Source organism: Mercenaria mercenaria, chromosome 9 (genome assembly GCF_021730395.1).
Source record: "Mercenaria mercenaria strain notata chromosome 9, MADL_Memer_1, whole genome shotgun sequence".
NCBI classification, from domain to species: Eukaryota; Metazoa; Mollusca; class Bivalvia; order Venerida; family Veneridae; genus Mercenaria; species Mercenaria mercenaria.
The window spans coordinates 20,600,989-20,622,942 of record NC_069369.1 but is presented as its reverse complement, the minus strand read 5'-3'; the positions used below and the strand labels follow the sequence as shown (position 1 = coordinate 20,622,942).

The following is a 21,954-nucleotide window of genomic DNA, read 5'->3' as shown; positions in this document are numbered from 1 at the left end:
GGTGATACAAGTTGTGTGCAAGTCTGGTAAAAATCAAATCATAAATAAAGCTGCTACTGTGCAGACAAGGTCAAAATAGCAAATTTTGGCCATTTCAGAGGCCATAACTCTGGAACCCATAATGGAATCTGGCCAGTTCAAGAAAGGAACCGAGATTTTATGGTGATACAAGTTGTGTGCAAGTTTGGTTAAAATCAGATCATAAATGAAGCTGCTATTGTGCAGACAATGTCAAAATAGCTAATTTTGGCCCCTTTCAGGGGCCATAACTCTGGAACCCATAATGGAATCTGACCAGTTCAAGAAAGGAACCAAGATCTTATGGTGATACAAGTTGTGTGCCAGTCTGGTAAAAATCAAATCATAAATAAAGCTGCTACTGTGCAGAAAAGATCAAAATAGCCAATTTTGGCCTTTTCAGGGGCCATAACTCTGGAACCCATAATGGAATCTAGCCAGTTCAAAAAAGAAACCGAGATCTTATGGTGATACAAGTTGTGTGCAAGTTTGGTAAAAATCAAATCATAAATGAAGCTGCTATTGTGCAGACAAGGTCAAAATAGCTAATTTTGGCCCTTTCAGGGGCCATAACTCTGGAACCCATAATGGAATCTGGCCAGTTCAAGAAAGGAACCAAGACCTTATGGTGATACAACTTGTGTGCCAGTCTGGTAAAAATCAAATCATAAATGAAGCTGCTGCTGTGCAGACAAGGTCAAAATAGCTAATTTTGGCCCTTTCAGGGGCCATAACTCTGGAACCCATAACGGAATCTGGCCAGTTCAAGAAAGGAACCAAGATTGTATGGTGATACAAGTTGTGTGCAAGTTTGGTAAAAATCAAATCATAAATGAAGCTGCAATTTGGCAGACAAGGTCAAAATAGCTAATTTTGGCCCTTTCAGGGGCCATAACTCTGGAACCCATAATGGAATTTGACCAGTTCAAGAAAGGAACCAAGATTTTATGGTGATACAAGTTGTGTGCCAATCTGGTAAAAATCAAATCATAAATAAAAATGCCACTGTGCAGACAATGTCAAAATAGCTAATTTTGGCCCTTTCAGGGGCCATAACTCTGGAACCCATTATGGAATCTGGCCAGTTCAAGAAAGGAACCGAGATCTTATGGTGATACAAGTTGTGTGCAAGTTTGGTAAAAATCAAATCATAAATGAAGCTGCTATTGTGCAGACAATGTCAAAATAGCTAATTTTGGCCCTTTCAGGGGCCATAACTCTGGAACCCATAATGGAATCTGGTCAGTTCAAGAAAGAAACCAAGATCTTATGGTGATACAAGTTGTGTGCAAGTTTGGTAAAAATCAAATCATAAATGTAGCTGCTATTGTGCAGACAATGTCAAAATAGCTAATTTTGGCCCTTTCAGGGGCCATAACTCTGGAACCCATAACGGAATCTGACCAGTTCAAGAAAGGAACCAAGACCTTATGGTGATACAAGTTGTGTGCCAGTCTGGTAAAAATCAAATCATAAATAAAGCTGCTACTGTGCAGACAAGGTCAAAATAGCCAATTTTGGCCTTTTCAGGGGCCATAACTCTGGAACCCATAATGGAATCTAGCCAGTTCAAGAAAGGAACCGAGATCTTATGGTGATACAAGTTGTGTGCAAGTTTGGTAAAAATCAAATCATAAATGAAGCTGCTATTGTGCAGACAAGGTCAAAATAGCTAATTTTGGCCCTTTCAGGGGCCATAGTTCTGGAACCCATAATGGAATCTGGCCAGTTCAAGAAAGGAACCAAGACCTTATGGTGATACAAGTTGTGTGCCAGTCTGGTAAAAATCAAATCATAAATGAAGCTGCTGCTGTGCAGACAATGTCAAAATAGCTAATTTTGGTCCTTTCAGGGACCATAACTCTGGAACCCATAAAGGAATCTGGCCGGTTCAAGAAATGAACCGAGATCTTATGGTGATACAAGTTGTGTGCAAGTTTGGTAAAAATCAAATCATAAATGAAGCTGCTATTTTGCAGACAAGGTCAAAATAGCTAATTTTGGCCTTTTCAGGGGCCATAACTCTGAAACCCATAATGGAATTTGACCAGTTCAAGAAAGGAACCAAGATCTTATGGTGATACAAGTTGTGTGCCAGTCTGGTAAAAATCAAATCATACATAAAGCTGCCACTTTGCAGACAATGTCAAAATAGTTAATTTTGGCCCTTTCAGGGGCCATAACTCTGGAACCCATAATGGAATCTGGCCAGTTCAAGAAAGGAACCGAGATCTTATGGTGATACAAATTGTGTGCAAGTTTGGTAAAAATCAAATCATAAATGAAGCTGCTATTGTGCAGACAATGTCAAAATAGCTAATTTTGGCCCTTTCAGGGGCCATAACTCTGGAACCCATAATGGAATCTGGCCAGTTCAAGAAAGAAATCAAGATCTTATGGTGATACAAGTTGTGTGCAAGTTTGGTTAAAATCAGATCATAAATGAAGCTGCTATTGTGCAGACAATGTCAAAATAGCTAATTTTGGCCCTTTCAGGGGCCATAACTCTGGAACCCATAATGGAATCTGACCAGTTCAAGAATGTAACCAAGATCTTATGGTGATACAAATTGTGTGCAAGTCTGGTAAAAATCAAATCATAAATAAAGCTGCTACTGTGCAGACAAGATCAAAATAGCTAATTTTGGCCTTTTCAGGGGCCATAACTCTGGAACCCATAATGGAATCTAGCCAGTTCAAGAAAGGAACCGAGATCTTATGGTGATACAAGTTGTGTGCAAGTTTGGTAAAAATCAAATCATAAATGAAGCTGCTATTTTGCAGACAAGGTCAAAATAGCTAATTTTGGCCCTTTCAGGGGCCATAACTCTGGAACCCATAATGGAATCTGGCCAGTTCAAGAAAGGAGCCAAGACCTTATGGTGATACAAGTTGTGTGCTAGTCTGGTAAAAATCAAATCATAAATGAAGCTGCTACTGTGCAGACAAGGTCAAAATAGCTAATTTTGGCCTTTTCAGGGGCCATAACTCTGGAACCCATAATGGAATCTAGCCAGTTCAAGAAAGGAAGCGAAATCTTATGGTGATACAAGTTGTGTGCAAATTTGGTAAAAATCAAATCATAAATGAAGCTGCTATTGTGCAGACAAGGTCAAAATAGCTAATTTTGGCCCTTTCAGGGGCCATAACTCTGGAACCCATAATGGAATCTGGCCAGTTCAAGAAAGGAACCAAGATCTTATGGTGATAGAAGTTGTAGGCCAGTTTGGTTAAAATCAGATCTTAAATGAAGCTGCTATTGTGCAGACAATGTCAAAATAGCTAAGTTTGGCCCATTCAGGGGCCATAACTCTGGAACCCATAATGAAATCTGGCCAGTTCAATAAAGGAACCAAGATCTTATGGTGATACAAGTTGTGTGCCAGTTTGGTAAAAATCAAATCATAAATAAAGCTGTTACTGTGCAGACAATGTCAAAATAGCTAATTTTGGCCCTTTCAGGGGCCATAACTCTGGAACCCATAATGGAATCTGGCCAGTTCAAGAAATGATCCGAGATCTTATGGTGATACAAGTTGTGTGCAAGTTTGGTAAAAATCAAATCATAAATGAAGCTGTTATTGTGCAGACAATGTCAAAATAGCTAATTTTGGCCCTTTCAGGGGCCATAACTCTGAAACCCATAACGGGATCCGGCCAGTTCAAGAAATGAACCGAGATCTTATGGTGATACAAGTTGTGTGGAAGTTTGGTTAAAATAAAATCATAAATGAAACCTCTATCGTGCAGACAAGAAATTGTGGACGGACGACGGACGACGGACGATCACAAAAGCTCACCCTGTCACTACGTGACAGGTGAGCTAAAAATACAGCGGAACTTGATCTGCAACAAAATAAATGTACATAATATACGCTCGTAGGAACTGGGGCGGGGGAAGGGGCAAATGAAGGGAGGTACAATGCCGCTCATTAATTTCCAGAACTTCAGAACACTGCAGTAAGTTACCGATTTTGACTTAAAATTCCGATCATTTTCACATTTCAGCATGTTGTGCATCCCAATCTAACATTGCTACTCTTGTCCGAAAGAGCCTTCTACGAGCCTTTAATATAGACATATAACTCCGTTTCGTGGATAAGAATATTAGATTTTTTTCTATTAAAATTCATTGACAGTTCTCAGTTTATTTTAACAATTATCATCCTCTGTTTCTCTGTTCAAACAAGAATTCTCATCACATTTTCCTTGCGTAGTTGTGACGTCACAAATACAGAGCTAAACTGTGAAATCAAGAAATCGTGAAGTTAAAATCGATTAATCGTTAAATCGATAAACTTTGAACTCTTTATGTGAAAATCGTGAAATCGTGAAGAATAAAATCAAGAACTCGTGAAATCAAGACATCGTGTAATCGTGAAGTTGATATCGAGAAATCGTGATATTGAGAAATCCACATATACTAAATCCGAAGCTAACACAGACTCTTGGGGTTCTGATAATCATAGTTACTTCCCTTTGTTTCTAATACGCCATTTGCCTGCCGATGCAAACATGTCGGCATTATAAAATTGTTATTAAATTATATTATTAAATTTCCCGCAATGAGAGTACGCACGCACTGAATGTACACTATTAAACCTATGTTAAACCCAACTCCAACCTTTAGTCTGTATATCAAGTGTTGAAGATTTTCCCTCTCTATTTTCTACAAAAGTCAATTGTCAGATAATGTTTTTGATGTCATTTGATGTGTTGAAGGTTAAAGGTCAGTAATTCAAATCCTTCTTTGTTTCATATAAAAAACGACAACTTCAGGTCGTCTTTACGTATCTTTAGAGAACATCACTTTTTCCTACACCTATTTTTCATGAAAGTTCTATCACAAATTAACGAAAAAATGAAAAGAAAATAGGGGTTATGCAGTTCCTAGTGAAATGCCAGTCAGTTGTGGTCTGCTACCCTAAAAATGGCGCATATTTACTCTCGTCCGCGCAATAAACACCTACTTCCGGTTTCGATCTGCAAAACTCGCCATGTGGGGTGTATGAACATGAAAATCGTCTCATTTTATGCAGAATGTATTCTAGTACTGAAAAACGGTGATTAAAGCACTCGTTCTACACGAATTTGCGCAAAAAATGGGAAAATTAGGATCTATTTATTATGGACTTCTTTCGACTACACCACGGAAGCACATTTTCGACCGAATTACTGACCTTATACCTTGAATATTCACCCCCACCCCCTCTATATTTCAACTGGCGTAAAATAACCGATTACGGCTAATCGATACACTTATACACTTGATAAGCTGTTTTCAAGGGAGACAATTTCGTCAATTAGCCAGCAAATTGGCCTAGATTTCTCGGTATGAGTACAATCAATACGTGCGTACACCCAATAGGGGCGATTTAATGTTGTCGAAACAGGCATAACATTTACATATTTTTAAACCACGAAGCTAGTATCCTTTTAATTCAAATAAATTGAAATATAATTAAACAATACCTAAAATGTTTAATTTGAGTCCAAGCAGTTTATTTGCCGATAGAATAAAAATTGCAAAATTTAGTTTGTTACATTGCTACAATATACCAAACCATTCAAAAGCATAAACTTTCGACTCGCAAGTTTTTGACTCGAACATTCAAGTAATTTGAAATAAATTATTTTAAATCTATAAACACTATGAGTTAATTGTTTGCTTAAGTGTGCTTGATTTTGGAATAAGCTAAGAAGTCGGGAATCAAAAATATGGGCGAATCGAAAGTTGATGCATTTGAAGGGTTTGGTATCTTGTAGTGACTAATGCTTTGATGGTAAATGTATATTTTGATATTTTTGTAAAATTGTCCTACACTGACAAAAAGTTTTAGATTTTGAAAGCTATGCCAATGGAATGTATTTTGAGGAAAGAAGTTGAGCAAGATGTTTGTATGGCCCATTAAGCCGGTGCTAGGGGGCGTGAGAGGTGTTGCACATTTCATTACCTCTCATGAACAGACTCAATCAAACCGAGTCTGCTATTATTCTTCTTGGTTGCATTCTTTGCTTCCAAAGGATCTTTTTACAGTTTTTTTAAAATAGGGAGCTGTCTGAAGACAGGGCAGAACCTGAAGTAAGACCTTATTGAAAAACTTTCCAAATATTACCAGTTTGGACATTTTACAGCTGAAGGATTTACATTAACATTGTGAAAAGAAAAATATATCTGAAGAGAGAGAGGATTTATATTCTTCGGACATATCAAATTCAGTTTGGATTTGTGAATAATTTGGAATATTAGTTTGACCAGGACAGATATTGGACTTTTCTTGTATATTAGACTGGACTACGGCTAAATAATTTTTTTCAGGTATTTGAATTGTTACTTTTATTATTAACAATTTTGTTATTTTTAATAGTTGCTGTTTTTTTTCTGTTACTTTTAGTTCTTCAAGAAATTGTTACTATTAGATGCAGCACAAACTGGGGTCTCGTCCGGGGTCAACCATTGATTGTTAATCTTTTGAATTAATATTTTGAGACTTTTAAGCTACATTTTACAAATTATTTTATATAAAATTTTCTACAGTTTGATTGTTAGGACAGTACTCATACCAGCAGCTATTAAAATGTCGTTTGATATTGGTAAGTTTGTAGCGGAGCCATCACACGAGATATTGCAGTTAGCTAGGAAATCTGGTTTACTTATACTTGCCAAGCATTATAACATTGCTGAAGTAAAGTCATCCTGCTCAAAGAAGAAATTAAGGATATTATTATTCAATATTTCATAGATGAAGACATTTTTATTCATCTGCTGAGTCATTTATTGTAGAAACTCAAATTTAAAAGAAATGCAATTAAAGTTGGAATTTCAAGGAAGAGAAAGGGAGAGAGAAATACGGTAAGAAGAGAAAAGGTTAGAAAAGGAGAGAGAGAGAGAGAGAGAGAGAGAGAGAGAGAGAGAGAGAGTGGGGAGAGAGAGAGAGAGAGGGGAGAGAGAGAGAGAGAATGGAATTTGAATTAGACATGAAAAAGATAGAACTGGCAAGTAGAAGACCAGAACATTCTCCAAGTTCTTCTCACTTTGATGTGTCACCAAACATATAAGGTTAGTTCCACCTTTTCAAGAAAAAATAGATAAAATAGCAGAAAATCTTTTCAAGAAAAAGAAGTTGATAAATATTTCATGCATTTGGATAAAATAGCAGAAAATCTTTTATGACCTAGGGAAAATTTTAGTCTTTTACAAAGACTAATTTAAAATCTGATGTGTCCCAATTCTGTAGGTCTTGTCACACATGTCAAATGGTAGACAACCCTAATCAGAAAATACCGTAGGCACATCTTCAGCCAATACCGGCATTTGATGGACCTTTCAGTAGAATTATAGTGGACTGTGTCGGTCCCTTGCCTTAAACTAAATCAGGAAACAAGTATTTTTTTGACAATTATGTGTGCTTCAACAAGATTTCTTGAAAATATACCTTTAAGAAACAGTAAGGTCAAATCCTTTGTTAAGAACTTAACTAAACTTTCCACATTTGTTGATCTCTCAAAATATGTATAGGCTGACAAAGTTTCTAATTTTATGTCTAACATATTTCAACAAGTATTACATAATTTAGGCATAAAAAACAATACAGATCTTCAGCCTATCATCTAGAAAGTCAATGTGCCTTAGAAAGATTTCATCAAACATTGAAAACTATGATTAGAACATACATTATATTGATTTCATACAGAGAAAGACTGAGATGAAGGTATTCATTTATTGCTAATTTCGGTCAAATATGCTGTACAAGAATCACTTGGCTTCAGTCCATTTGAATTGGTGTTTGGTCACACTGTCCGTGGACCTTTAAAATTACTAAAAGAGAAATTTCTTTCAGAAGAAAAATAAAATCTGGAAAATAGATCCCTCGGAAGCACCGGGAACAAGGCAAACAGTGAAAATTGCGAACTTGGTTTGATTGAGTCTGTTCATGAGCAGTAATGAAAAATGCAACACTGCCCACACCCCGTAGCACCGGCTTAAGCAGTATTCAATCTTCAAATCTAAATGAGTTGAAATCAATGATCCCGAAGGACCAGAAAATATAACAACACTGAGATGAAGTCGGGGCGACTATTTACGGCCGCCACACAACACTTAACATCCACTGTTGTGAAGTAAATAAGATCTGGAAAGTAGATCCCTCGGAAGCACCGAGAATAAGGATAACAATTATTCAAATTTGCTACAATATGTTTCGAACATCAGAACTAAGTTGACAAAAGCTTGTGAATGGCACATTCAAATTTGCAATGTGGTCAAAACAAAATAAAATCAAGATATGAACAATGTGCCGAAAAAAGAAGTTTTATACCAGATGATATAGTTCTGGCACTTTTACCTATCACTGGTAAACCATTACAAGCTAGATATTATGGTCCTTATACTGTTAAAATGAAGTGATTACATTATATTCACTCCTGGGAGGCACAAGTAAAAACAGTTATGTCATATAAATATGTTAAAAGAATATATTTATAGAAATAGCTCTGTCCCACAACCTGTTAGTGTTATTTTACCTGTTAGTAAGGAAATTGAAAATTCAACTAGATCTGTTATTGAACATGATAACAGCACTGTCCATGGTCAAAGAAAACTTCATAATTCAGACTTTCTACAACACCTAGACGAAAAGCATTTTCATTTGAAACTTCAACAAAGAGAACAGCTGAATCAACTTATCCATGAATATGAACATTTGTTTCCAGATGTACCTACTAGAACTGATAAAATCGTTCATGACATTGAGCTTACAAATTCTACTCCAATTAAACATTTTATTTTATTTTGTTGGGTTTAACGTCGTACCGACACGATTATAGGTCATATGACGACTTTCCAGCTTTGATGGTGGAGGAAGACCCCAGGTGCCCCCCAAGCATTATTTCATTACAAGCGGGAACCTAGGTAGAACCGCCGACCTCCCGGAGGCCAGATGGCTTCCTCACATGAAAAAATTCAGCGCCCCGAGTGAGGCTCCAATTTAACAACATTCATATAGAATGAACCCTACAAAATTAAAATGTTTAAAAGAAGAAATAAAATGTTTGTTGGACAATGATTTCATTGAACCGAGCAAAAGTAACTGGAGTTCTCCATGTATTCTTGTTCCAAAACCTGATAAATCTTATCCGTTGTGTACAGATTACAGGGAAGTTAACAGCGTCACAAAAACTGATTCATTTCCAATACCTAAAAATGTCGATTGTATTGATATAGTTGGACATGCAAAATTTGTAACACAATTTGATTTGTTAAAAGGATTTTGGCAAGTTTCCTCTCACAGATAAAGCTTAACAAGTTTCAGCAATGGTTATACTTGAAGGATTATTTCAATACAAAGTCATGCCATTTTTGGACTTTAGATGTGATTGATACATTGACGATATCATCATATACCATGACATTTGGCAAATTCCTCTGCAGACGATCAAGAATTTCTTTAAAAGAGTCAGTGAGGCAAAGCTTACTATGCATTTAGCAAGAAGTGAAGCTTGTGTTGTTTTCTTAGGTCATGTTGTGGGACAAGGTCAAGTAAAACCCACTGACACTAAGGCTGAAACAAGCTCTGATTTTCCAGTTGCAACCAGTAAAAGGCAACTTATGCATTTTCGCGTTATGGCTCGAAATTATAGAAAGTTTTGTCAAAATATTTCCTCTTTTGCTGGATCTTTAACAAGTTTACTTACTGAAAATAAAAAAAATATCTGGAATAATAAATGTCAAAAATCATTTGAAAAATTGAAGGTCGTACTAGTTCTTTTGGCACCAAATTTTGAAGAAAAAAACCAACATTTAAGTTAGCAGTAGATGCTAGTGATATTGTGCTGGTTGGGTATTGCTACAAGAAGACAACTTCGGTACTGACAAAAAGGCCGGCAGTAGTGGTGATTGGGGATAACTCGACCGTTTGGAAGAGACAGAGTACATGAAATAAGTTCCCGCTGAACTAAGCTCTAACACTAGTGATCATACGCCCGGTATTATAGCATGAAAAAACATATATACATAGGGCTAATCCGAGATATAAGTGCACAATAGTCTTAGCTTAAATTACCAAGAGCCTAAATTTAAAGTGCACGACTGGACAAAATGCAAGCATGTAATAGTATTATTTGAATAAATGGCATGGGTATTCAACGAACCCGGTGTATTTTACCAGTACACACAAAGAAATAGCGTGCAATTGTGTTGATAGTCCATTAGACACAAACTACTAAAGTTTAGTACCCCTCTTTCTCAGTTTCATCGCTACTATTACGAAATAATCGAGCTGCCCACATACATAAATAAACAAAAATCTCACAGTGGGGTTTATCTGTAGAACTATCAAAATTACAACTTTTTTGCTTATTAGGTGAAGAAGGTGTAATTATAATGTTCAATTCTAACGAAAGCAGTAGTGTATCTCCATAAGTTTCAAGGGACTCAAGTGACGACAGTATACGAAAATGACGTCGGAAAACGCATTTTTATAACATTCTTTACGTTACATGACGTCATAGATTCTATGGTGATTATTTCAACTTACAATTACAATTCCGTTAGGTGACGCTGAATTACACCTTCTTGACCTTAAACGAATAATTATGGTAAAAACCTGTTCTAATTCTATTCTGACGTTCGTTGTGTTTCCTTCACCCAGTCTGTTGCTCTCCAAGAATTTGAATATGTGTTTGAAAATATCATTCATTTTCTCCTCAGGTATCTCATTGTCAGGTGAATGTACCAGCTCATTTCCGTCTCTTATCAGCTGAAACAATTATGTGTAAAAAATAATGTTCGGTAGTATGTAGTCTCGGAATTCACTTATTTTCAATCTACCGAGATCAGCAAAGGGAGGTAATAATTATTTAATGAACCTGCAATTCTAATGAATTTAGGCACCATATTTACATGTCAATCATGAATGGTGCTTATATTCATATACTCCCCTCGGCAAAATATGATTATTAAAATCAATACCCTTATAACGCTGTCTTGGTTTGGCAACCAGGACAGGAAAGTCAAATTTTAAAATATTTCCAGTTAAAATTTAACATCTATTAAGAACTGATTGATCTCAAATAAGTGTACATGATCAGTTGTTAAAGTTATAAATCAGACATATCTTTGCGTCAATTTAAAATCAATCGGTGTAAATTAATGCCAATATTTCACCACTCAGTTTTGTTATCTGATGTATAAAAATTCGTTGACCACCTTTATCTCTATTATGACCAAATCTTAATGAAACTTGCTTGGAATGTTACCTCAATTAAATCTAGAATGAGTTTTATACTGGGTCATCTAGGGTAAAAAAACTAGGCCACTAGACAATTAGCAATGTTTTGTTTTTTCACATACAGCGTCACGTTATGTATATTTTTATAAACTTTCGTTGTTTTTTTAAACGAGAAATATACTATTTAAACAGTCAATTAATAGGAAAACCTTGTTAACACTCCAGTTGCCACATCTTCCATATAATCCTTATAAAATGTTGTATTGCCTGAATGCTTCTCTCTATGAAATCTAGAAACATCTTATAAGTTGGTCACTAGCTCAAATCATAGCAAAACATTGTTAACACTCTACAGGCTGTATGTTCTATTTGACTACCATAAATATTTGTCAGAATGTTTGCCTCCACGAAATATAGGAGAGTTCAAAATTGAATTACCTAAGGTTAAAAATTAGGTCACTAGGTAAAGTCATAGACAAAGATTGTTAACACTATAGAAGCCACAATTTTCATTGATCTTTATAAATAATTGTCAGAATGTTTGTACTCATGATATTTAGGTCAATTTTAAATCTGGGTTATTAGTATAAAAATCTTTCATTGGTTTTAGGTGCATAAGGGAATATCTAGGCTCGAGGGTAACTTTTAAGCCGGTAACGAGGCTCTACCGAGTTACCGCGTAAACAGTTACCCTAGAGCCGGATATTCCCAACTACACCTACAGCCAGTGATAGAATCTTTTTCTTGCACACCATATTCAAGAATAATAGTAAAAAATAACAACAACAATAAAAAAAACCCAACGAAAAACCATTATTTTTAGAACTTTTTTCTTTTACAAGAGCGTATTTAAGCAATCCGCGGGAAATCAACTTCTGTAATGAGGAAAGACGTCATGACGTTTCGAAGACAATTAACAATGTTTTGTTTTTTTTCACATACAGCGTCACGTTATGTATATTTTTATAAACTTTCGTTGTTTTTTTAAACGAGAAATATACTATTTAAACAACAAAGAGGAACTAGCAAGGTATTGGATTTTCATTCGGTTTTATGAAATAAACCATAAATTACTACATAAATCTTCTAGACATATGTAGTTCGTAATATGTCATTTACAGCGCAAGCGTCATCTTACAGTCATGCATCTTACTGTCCTGAAATTGTTTTCTTTGACTTTCTCATATTTCTAGATATTTTATTCCATACTTCGACGCATAATTAGGCCATACCAAATTGATTAATAGTTCTTCGGAAAATTTTCGAAAAAAATTGGAGCGGGCGAGCGAAATTTTTATTTTATTTTTTTTTTCTCTATTTTGATTTTTTCAGAGGCGGGTAGATTTTACATGGAGCGAGCGGGCTTTTTTATTTTTTTTCCCCCAGCTTGGACCCTTGAGGAGGCGGTTATGATTATACATGAAGTTAACATTTCTTTAGAAATAACACAGAAATCAAACATTTACAGTGTAGGTAACACAGTGTATAGCTTTTCTATTATGTTTTAAAGACTACATGAATGATTTTGCAAATAAATTCTTGCCAAACCTCACTGAATCATTTTGTTTTTTTTTAGTTATAATTTCGAAGGGATGAGTGTCTTATCTTTAGTTTTGATTTTTCTACATTAATCTGAAGGACTGCCTATTTAAGACAAAACAGGCACATGTGTGGAATAACATTTCTTTTGAAGCACAGTTAGATGGCTTCGGCACATGAACAACTTTGTGCCCCTAGTGGAACTCCAACCCATAGAGGTGAAGGGAAGTAACAAACCACTTGACCAGTGAGACCAAACAGAGTTGGTCATACAGATGCTTCGACATTGCTCGAATCCCTTTGGAATAATTTCTTAACAGATCCGGCTAGCTTATGTTTTTGTGGTGGAGATTCATTTCAGGCAAAAATGATAACAAGACTGACAAAGAATGATCCCAATATGGTCACCCTTAAAGTGTTATATGGCCACCCTTAAAGTGTTGTTTGTTTTGCTTTGACTGAACTAGAAATTTAGAGTTGGGGAGGTCTGTTTTTCCAGTTTTTTTTTCGTTCTGTCAATTCACAGCCAAGTAATAGACAAACAGGCAAAATTGGGGTTACAAAAGGACATATTTTATATCTACACTACTTATTTGAAAAGCTAAACATTTTTTAAATTGACTAAATGCGTTTCGATAGAATATCTGACTGCTGTACTAAAGAAGTTACGTTCAAAAAGATTTGGCCTAGACAATGTGATAGGTCGGTCAGGATCTGTGAACAAACATTTTTTTAAGATAGTAGTCGGCCTCAGCTTTGGACTCTAGATATAACATACTGAACTAAACAACTGATAACAAATGGTTTGAAAACTATATCTGAACAATATTTCCAAATATTTTTAACTGCATCCCCGTGCACGTCTTACAAGTCGTGATTCGTTCCTTTCACTGTATTGAACAAAAGTAGAACGTGCCTACTTCATTACCTACCGACACATCGAAGGCCATGTGTGGCACTAGCACAGACACTCCAGATTTAAAACAAATGATGAACAACACCATAATTCCTGACTTTTTTAGTTTTGGTCATCAGTAACATGTATTACGGATGCATGAAATCCGATCAATATTCACTTTGACGCATTAAAACAGCGATAAAACCTGCTTTTCCGTTATTATTCCGGACCGCGTGATCGGGAAAAAAAAAATTTTTCGGAGATTTTTATGTACGTGCGGGCGGGTGATTTTTATTTTTTTTTCTCGGGAATGAAATTCTTGATGCGGTAGTTCCGACGAACGACATATCAATTTGGTATGGCCTTATGGGTAGCAGTGTTCCGTAAGTTTTTTCAACAGTAGCTGAACATATTTTACCTTGTTAAATTCTGTGGGATTTTACTTTTTAAAAAACCTCATCTGTTTGTTGACAGAATTCATCACAAAAAATGTCAACATTTTCCGAGGGCAGTAAATTACATAGTTTTCCTTTCAGACTATAGTAATTATGCATGCCTTTCCCATGCCTACAGTCAAAAAGTGCATGGTTTGCATGAGGTACTAGGTCAATAGTCACCTAAGTCTACAATAAAGTCTTAGCGGAGTTGTTTTCATTTCTTCCATTTTTTTTTACCCAGAATCATTATTTTTTTTCAGATCAGATAACTCTTTTCAGAAAATGATATTACACGTATATCTAAAATAGATAGTACCTACTTGAAGCTTGTATTTAAAGTTCCATTGTCATTCTAGGCCATATTTTGTACTTATCGTAGAGATGGTACCTAAAAAATCAAATTCACCTTTACAGATTATTTGTCAGTCTGATATGAATATCAACATGTTAACGTTGTCTATGGGAAGATGAAATAGGTTGGCACCACCTCCTGAAGGTCTGCAAGTGTTCCTTTATGTATCAGAGACCAGTGCAAATAAACTGGAGCCTGCTGGTGATGTCAACAGGAGGAAGAACTTGTTTGACAACACCTCCTGAAAGTCTGCGAGTGTTTTTGCAAGCGTCGCTGACCAATGCCAGGGGATTCTTATCTTTTGGTGATGGATACGGGAGGACGAGCTCGTTTGACACTGACTTTTCTTAATCTCGTAAATTTTCTTTCAAGCTATTTATGCATTTTTTACCTTATTTTAATGTTCTACTAAACTTTCTAGCAGGGCCTCAGCAGAACTTATAAAATTATTGTCAGTGTAAGTCAAAAAAAAAAGTTTGCATGTTGTATATCGAATACAAAGAGTTTTAAACAAATACTTTTTCTGCCTGGTCAGTTGTTGAGAAAAGGACCGATTTAGTTTTTCTTTCATTTTTGATCAATGTTTTATGCTGGCTTCATTTATTGGACAGAGTTGTTCCCCTTAGATTTTCTTGTGTAGTTACCATTTCTACTTATCATCACAAATCATACCAAGAATGTTTGTTTCGTAAAGTTGAAAAAGTAATCGGCCCGAGATCTTAAACTAGATCACTATGATATATCACTGTAAAACATTATTTACACTATAGAGGCCAAGTTTTCTACTCGATATTCATGATACTTGTATCAGTATGTTTGTCTGTTTAAAATCTAGGATTAATTCATAACTTGGTGAATCGGGTGAAAAACTAGGTCACTAGATAAAATAATTTTCATTTTATAAAACTTGGTTAATGATCTGCCTGATTTAATCAAAATATGGCTAGAATGTTTGTCCCTATGAAATCTCATTTAACAATGTTACAAAAATGTTTCTTCGGTGATCCTAGACCAGTTGTGTTCAAATTATTCCAGTTTGCCGAAATATGGTCACCAGAGAGAAGTATTTACTTTTTTCACATATATGTACAGTATCTATAAATGTATATTGGGGATCCTTTAATCCTTTAATACTCTTGTCAGAAATCACTGGCCATAATAATATAATACATGTATATATATATATACATGTATCACTTCAAACCTGATTCAAATCTGTCGCTTCCTGATTAAAGTTGTCAATCTTGAAGTTTCTCAAGAGTTCGAAAATTGCCGAAATGTTTGTGTCTTCAGGTCCCCCCTACTGTCCTTGTTTCCACATGGCATAAACAGCTTCGCAATCTTCCAATAGTCATCTACCCCTCCAGCACCAATGTTACCCCACTCAATTTGTGATGGTTTCCAGTGAGCCCGCAGTAGTTTCATCAGTAAGGGCTTGCAGTCGGAGCAGTTGACATCCCAAACGTTAGGGCCTGTCTGTACTCCCGTTACCTGTTTATAGGTATCACGATTACTTGCAATGGTAAGCAGATGTTGAATGTGACCTCGTTCATTGACAGTACAGTTGTTATAGAACTGCCTGAAGATTGACGAAACAAGCGGCAGTACTACGTCTTTTGTAATCGAAAGTCCTTTCAGAGCTTTCAGCCAATAAACACGCTCCTTTGTGACACAAAGTTTTTCATTCTCGTACAGGTGCCGCTTATCTGAAAGGAAGAAAAAAAGAATATTAAATGCTTTGAAAACCAACCATAACATTATAATTGTAACCACATATCGTTTCCGATTTGATTTAAACATATTTTATTCCTTTCTTTTTATGACAACATATACAATATACATATACAGAACATACAAAAAACAACATTTTAGGAAAGGTAAATGTGTTGGACCACAAGTTCATCTAACATTAGTAATTCGGTCCGTCCCCGAATGTATATTTAAAGGAAAATTTATATTATTAATTGCATTGTATTCTCATGAAATATATTGACAAAATGTATTTGGAAGAGAACGAAGCTAAGCGAAATCAATAACAACCATGTTAGAAAAGAAGTAAAAATGACCTTACAGTAGAAATTAAGAGAAAGCGAAAAAGATGGAAAGATAGGAAGAGGGAGAGTCAGATCGAAGTCCTGGGTCATAACTGGGGGAGGTACAATTGCGTTTAGCAGCAACCAGATATCTTAACGAAAACGCTTTGTATGTTTGATATATTTTTGAACTACTAGAAATATTACTGAATTTTCTTTTTCAGTATGTTTTTCATCTCCATACAAAAGAGTCTGCGTATTCAGTGAATGAAAAATACGTGTGGCGTTAATAAGCTGTATTCTTTTAAGGAAAATGTTCAGCATCTTCCAGCATGACCGCAATCACATACAGCATTGTCTCTCAAATGATTTATATATAAATCAGCAATTAAATTACTGCATTTATTACGCATATGTTTCAGCATGGAAAACCGAGTTTTTTTTTTTGTTTTTTTTTTTTTGGAACCACGTTTAAGGCCCGTTTATTTGTCACAATATATATTTACATTACATTTCAATAATATACAAATGTCTTATACTATTTTTAACATGTACATATAGTAGTTTTGGCCATTTTAAGGAACGTAATGGTTAAAAATAACAATAATAATTATGTTAATAGGTGATGGAAGAAAACAACAAAAGAAAGAAGAAAAAAGGCCATTTTAAGGAACGTAATGGTTAAAAATAACAATAATATGTTAATAGGTGAGAGAAGAAAAAAAAAAAAAAAGAAACGAGAAAAAAAAAGAAAAAAGTAAGAAGACTACCGTGGTATGTAGATTTTGTTGTTTAAAGTAAAGGGAGGAAACAATTCAAATCGTTATTGAAATTATCAAGACAGTCGTTACGGAACGCTGTATATTTTTCTAGTTTTAATCTATTTATCAGCTTTTGTTTAAAATTAGTTATTTTATCATTCTGAAAACTATTTCTGGTACTATTTTCTTTATTTTACATTTGTATATTAAGTATTTTGACAGCATGAGAATATATGAGATGACCTTGTTTTTTTGAGTGAAAGAATGTCAGGAACTTATTCTGTTGTACCTGAATATCACAATCGTTCAACCATTTGAAAATCTGGTTCCAAAATTTCTGCATCTTTGTACAGTTCCAGAACAAGTGTTCCATATTACAAAAGTCACACAGGGTCGATTCTGTTAAATTGCATTTAAATAAAAACTTGTTTGTTGCAATATTTCTGTGAAGAAAATTAAAATGGAAGTTTTGTAAACTGTTATCTATGCAACAAGTAATAGAATATTTGAATATATCTTTCCAACAGAACTGATTTTTCCGGAAAAAATCATTCCCATTTAATTTGAAATTTTGGTTTTTCCTCTGACAGTTATTTTTTTTTAAATTTTAGTTAGGTTTTTATTCAAGTAACAGGATTTTGTTGTTTCTAATAATCTATATAAGTTTATTAGTCCCCTACTGGTTGAAAAGCAGTTTCGGGGACTATAGGAAGGCGCTTTTCCGTCATTCCGTCATTCTGTCATTCCGTCAGTCCGTCCGTCCGCAATTTCGTGTCCGGTTCATAACTCTTTTATCCATGAAGAGATTTTATTATTACTTGGCACAAATGTTCTCCATGATGAGACGACGTGTCATGCGCAAAACCCGGACCCCTAGCTTAAAGGTCAAGGTCACAATTGGAGGTCAAAGGTCAACAGGGCTTTTTTCCTGCCCGTTCCATAACTCTCCCATCCATGAAGGGATTTTAATACCACTTGGCACAACTGTACCTCATAATAAGATGATATGTCATGCACAACTTTGAGACCCCTAGCTCAAAGGTCAAGGTCAAACTTAGCAGTCAAATGTTAACATGGCATGAACAGGGTCTGTTTCGTGTCCGGTCCATAACTCTTTCATCCATGAAGGGATTTTAATATTACTTGGCAAAAATATTCCCCATGATGAGACGACGTGTCATGCGCAAAACCACACCCTAGCTTAAAAGTCAAGGTCACAATTTGAGGTCAAAGGTCAGCAGGGCTTTTTTATTGTCCGGTTCATAACTCTCCCATCTATGAAGGGATTTTAATATCAATCGGCACATATGTACCTCATAATAAGACAATGTGTCGTGCACAACTTTCAGACCCCAAGCTCAAAGGTCAAGGTAACACTTAGCAGTCAAATGTTAACATGGCATAAACAGGGTCTGTTTCCTGTCCAGTCCATAACTCTGTCATTCAATAAGGGATTTCAATATTATTTAGCACAGATGTTTCCCATGATGAGACAACATGTCATGCACAAAACCCGGACCCCTAGCTCAAAGGTCAAGGTCACAATTGGAGGCCAAAGGTCAATAGGGTTTTTTTCCTGTCCGGTCCAGAACTCTGTCATCCATCAAGGGATTACAATATTACTTGGCATAAATGTTCCCCATGATGAGACGACGTGTCTCTTACGCAACACCCAGAACCCTAGTTTAAAGGTCAAGGTCACACTTTGAGATCAAAGGTCACTAGGATTTTTTCTTGTCCGGTCTATAACTTTGTCATGCAAAACAGGATTTAAATATCAGTTGGCACAAACACTTCCCTGGATGAGACAACATGCGCGCAAAGCACCGGCTCTAGGTCTAAGGTCAAGGTCATACTTAGTCTGGAGCATTTCTTCTTTATGCATGGAGGGATTTTAATGTAACTTGACACAAATGTTCACTACCATGAGACAAATTGTCGCGCACCAGAACCAGGTCCCTAGATCTAAGGTCAAGGTCATACTTAGAGGTTAAAAGTCAAATTCAAGAATGACTTTGTCCGGAGCATTTCTTCTTCATGCATGGAGGGATTTTGATGTAACTTGGCAGAAATGTTCACCACTATGAGGCAAACTTTTTTATAATTATGTCACTTTGTTGTTACTATAAATAGATTATATTGTAACTTTTTTATTTCTGGCCGTAGGGAAAAATTGAGACCACTTTTCTGTGGTACAACATGCATGGTACATCCAAATTTTAGGTGTATTTTGATCTATCTCTACCTGGTAAATAATTCTGTGGACTTATATTTTATAGATTTTTTTTTTGGTGGGGGGTGGTGTCGGGGGTCCAAGTTCTGAAGTCCAAGTTATCTTCTCAATTTTTTTTACAGTAAATCAAATCATGTTGGTTTCTCATTGAGCCTATTCTGAGTACTGTACATTTGTCATGGTTGAGTTTAAGGCCTGAGATATGGGAAAATTCCTCAAACATATTTATCATTTTGTTGAAACTTTCACAGGAACCGTCGAGTAGTATAGTAGCGTCATCTGCAAACATACTATTTTTAGCTTCTATATCAAGCATTTTAATACCTTTGATATTCTGATTTTCTCGAATAGCTATTGATAGTAATTCTATCGCTAAAATAAAAATATAAGGGGATAAAGGGCATCCTTGACGAACTCCTCGTCTAATGTAAAACATATCTGATAAAAATCCGTTATACAAAACACAGCTTGATGGCTTATTATAAAACAATTTAACCCAATTCTTTAGAGTTGGGCCAAAATTAAATAGGTCTAATGTTTTCTTTAAGTAATATTTTCTTGTTATTTGCATTTATTTAAACAAATTTCATAGCTTAAAATACTTACAGCAGTACTCCTCGTCTGACATTTTTTATGGAAAAATCATTCTGCATGCTGCTATTATTCTCATGGATATTGTTGAAATGCAAATAAAAAGCCGAAGCTGTGTTCCTTAAATAGACCAGTGTCAACGCTTTTAAATTTTACATTAAGATATATAGGTCACGGGCTTCGTTTCCATGGTAACATCAATTAAATTCAAGAAACCACAATTTTTTTACTGAAATTTGAACAATTTTACAGCTTTGTTTCAGTATATAAGTTACAAATTATCAACGGAAACTGGAAAATTATACATCTGTAGCGTTTTGCTTGATTATACGGAATACCGTTCTTACATGCTTTGGGATGACATGATGTATAGTCTAAATATTGGTGGTTATTAGTTTCTTTTACATATATGTTAGTTTCGACACATAAATTCTCTCCCTTGGATATATTTACATCTAGAAATGAGAGCGACTCTTGTGAAATAGTATGCGTAAACTTTGAAGAACTACAACTTTTCATCAGAGAGTTAAACAGTTTTCATCTTGACATAAAGTTTACGCATACTATTACACAAGAGTTATCCAAGGGAGAAAATTTATAATCAAGCAAAACGCTACAGACGTATAATATCAGATGATGACAAGTTCAAACATTCATTATCACAGCTTCGTGAAATCTTCGTTGACAGAAGTTACCCACATGATGTGTTAGACCGAGCCTTCCAAAAAGTAGTCAATTTATCTCAGCAAGACACTTTACAGACTCAAGTTGGGGACAAAAATAGTGTAATTCCTTTTACTATTGTGTATGATCCAGCACTTCCACGTATTGGTAACACTATTTATAAATACTGGAATATTTTGAACCTATCAAAAAGCTTTACAACTTAATCCGTTTATGAGAATTGTAAACCTGTTGTTGCCTATAAACGTCCGAAAAATTTACAAGATTATTTGATAGGTTCAGAGTTCAATAAGCACAGTAATAAAGTTAATCTTTCACAGAGATGTAATGGTTGTCGATGTTCTCATTGTACAAATATCGAAACAGGTTCAGAATTGTTTCGTTTTTCTTTCTGACATTCATACATACTTAATTCTAAAAAATGATCCGTGCTTGCTTCTTTTTTCTAAGATATTCGTGTTGCTTTCGGACATGCTTTGATCTGACATACTGCATTTATCATTCATCTTAATATCTATTAGTGTTTACTTGCATCGTGCCTTCTTGGGAGCGTCAATGGTGTATATACTTATTGATGAAAAGAACATAAGTGGTTTCTTAACTGATTAAATGCAAGGAGTTTTGATGTTTAAATATAAATTTAGCTGTGGGCTATGATGCGTTGTTCAAGTGAAGATAACCTCCTTGTACTAAAAAACAGGAAACACACTTTTAATAGCGCACTTTAAATAGCCTACACAACAAAATTATGTGAATTAAATTACGCATCCTGCAAAAACGGACAAACATTATATAATATATATCAATATATAAATTTATAAACCCAATGGTTTTAAACCCCCATGTTGTACTATAATTCCATGTACCTGGGTGAATAAAAGAAATGTTCTGTTCTGTTCTATATATTTTGATGGTCTTAAAATTAGATGTAATGTAGCACTATATGTATATAAGTAGTAACTTTAAAGCAAAAATCTAGGAACTACCCCTGGTTACCACACACAGATATATCAGTAGAAATAAAAAATTATCTCTTGCTCATTTATCTAAATTTCGGTGAAATATAAATTTGACCTCGACATATTTTGGTAAATTATTTAAATTCAATTATTATAAAATCTTTTAATTTCGTGCGTAAAAAATCATGGTTTGCTCAAAACGACTATTTTGTTGGGAAATG

General features: G+C 35.2%; 1 protein-coding gene across 1 annotated transcript in view; it reads right to left on the bottom strand.

Annotated features, from left to right (window-relative positions):
• LOC123546648 (uncharacterized) overlaps nucleotides 1-21,954 on the bottom strand; it is a 39,661-nt gene that overhangs the window by 8,362 nt on the left and 9,345 nt on the right. Inside the window, exons 7-8 of the mRNA XM_053550965.1 lie at nucleotides 15,677-16,178; nucleotides 10,623-10,775 (exon numbers count right to left, since the gene is read on the bottom strand). Coding sequence (XP_053406940.1) covers nucleotides 15,727-16,178 — 452 coding nt within the window. The 3' untranslated portion in view covers nucleotides 10,623-10,775; nucleotides 15,677-15,726. The remainder of the gene's footprint in view (nucleotides 1-10,622; nucleotides 10,776-15,676; nucleotides 16,179-21,954) is intronic.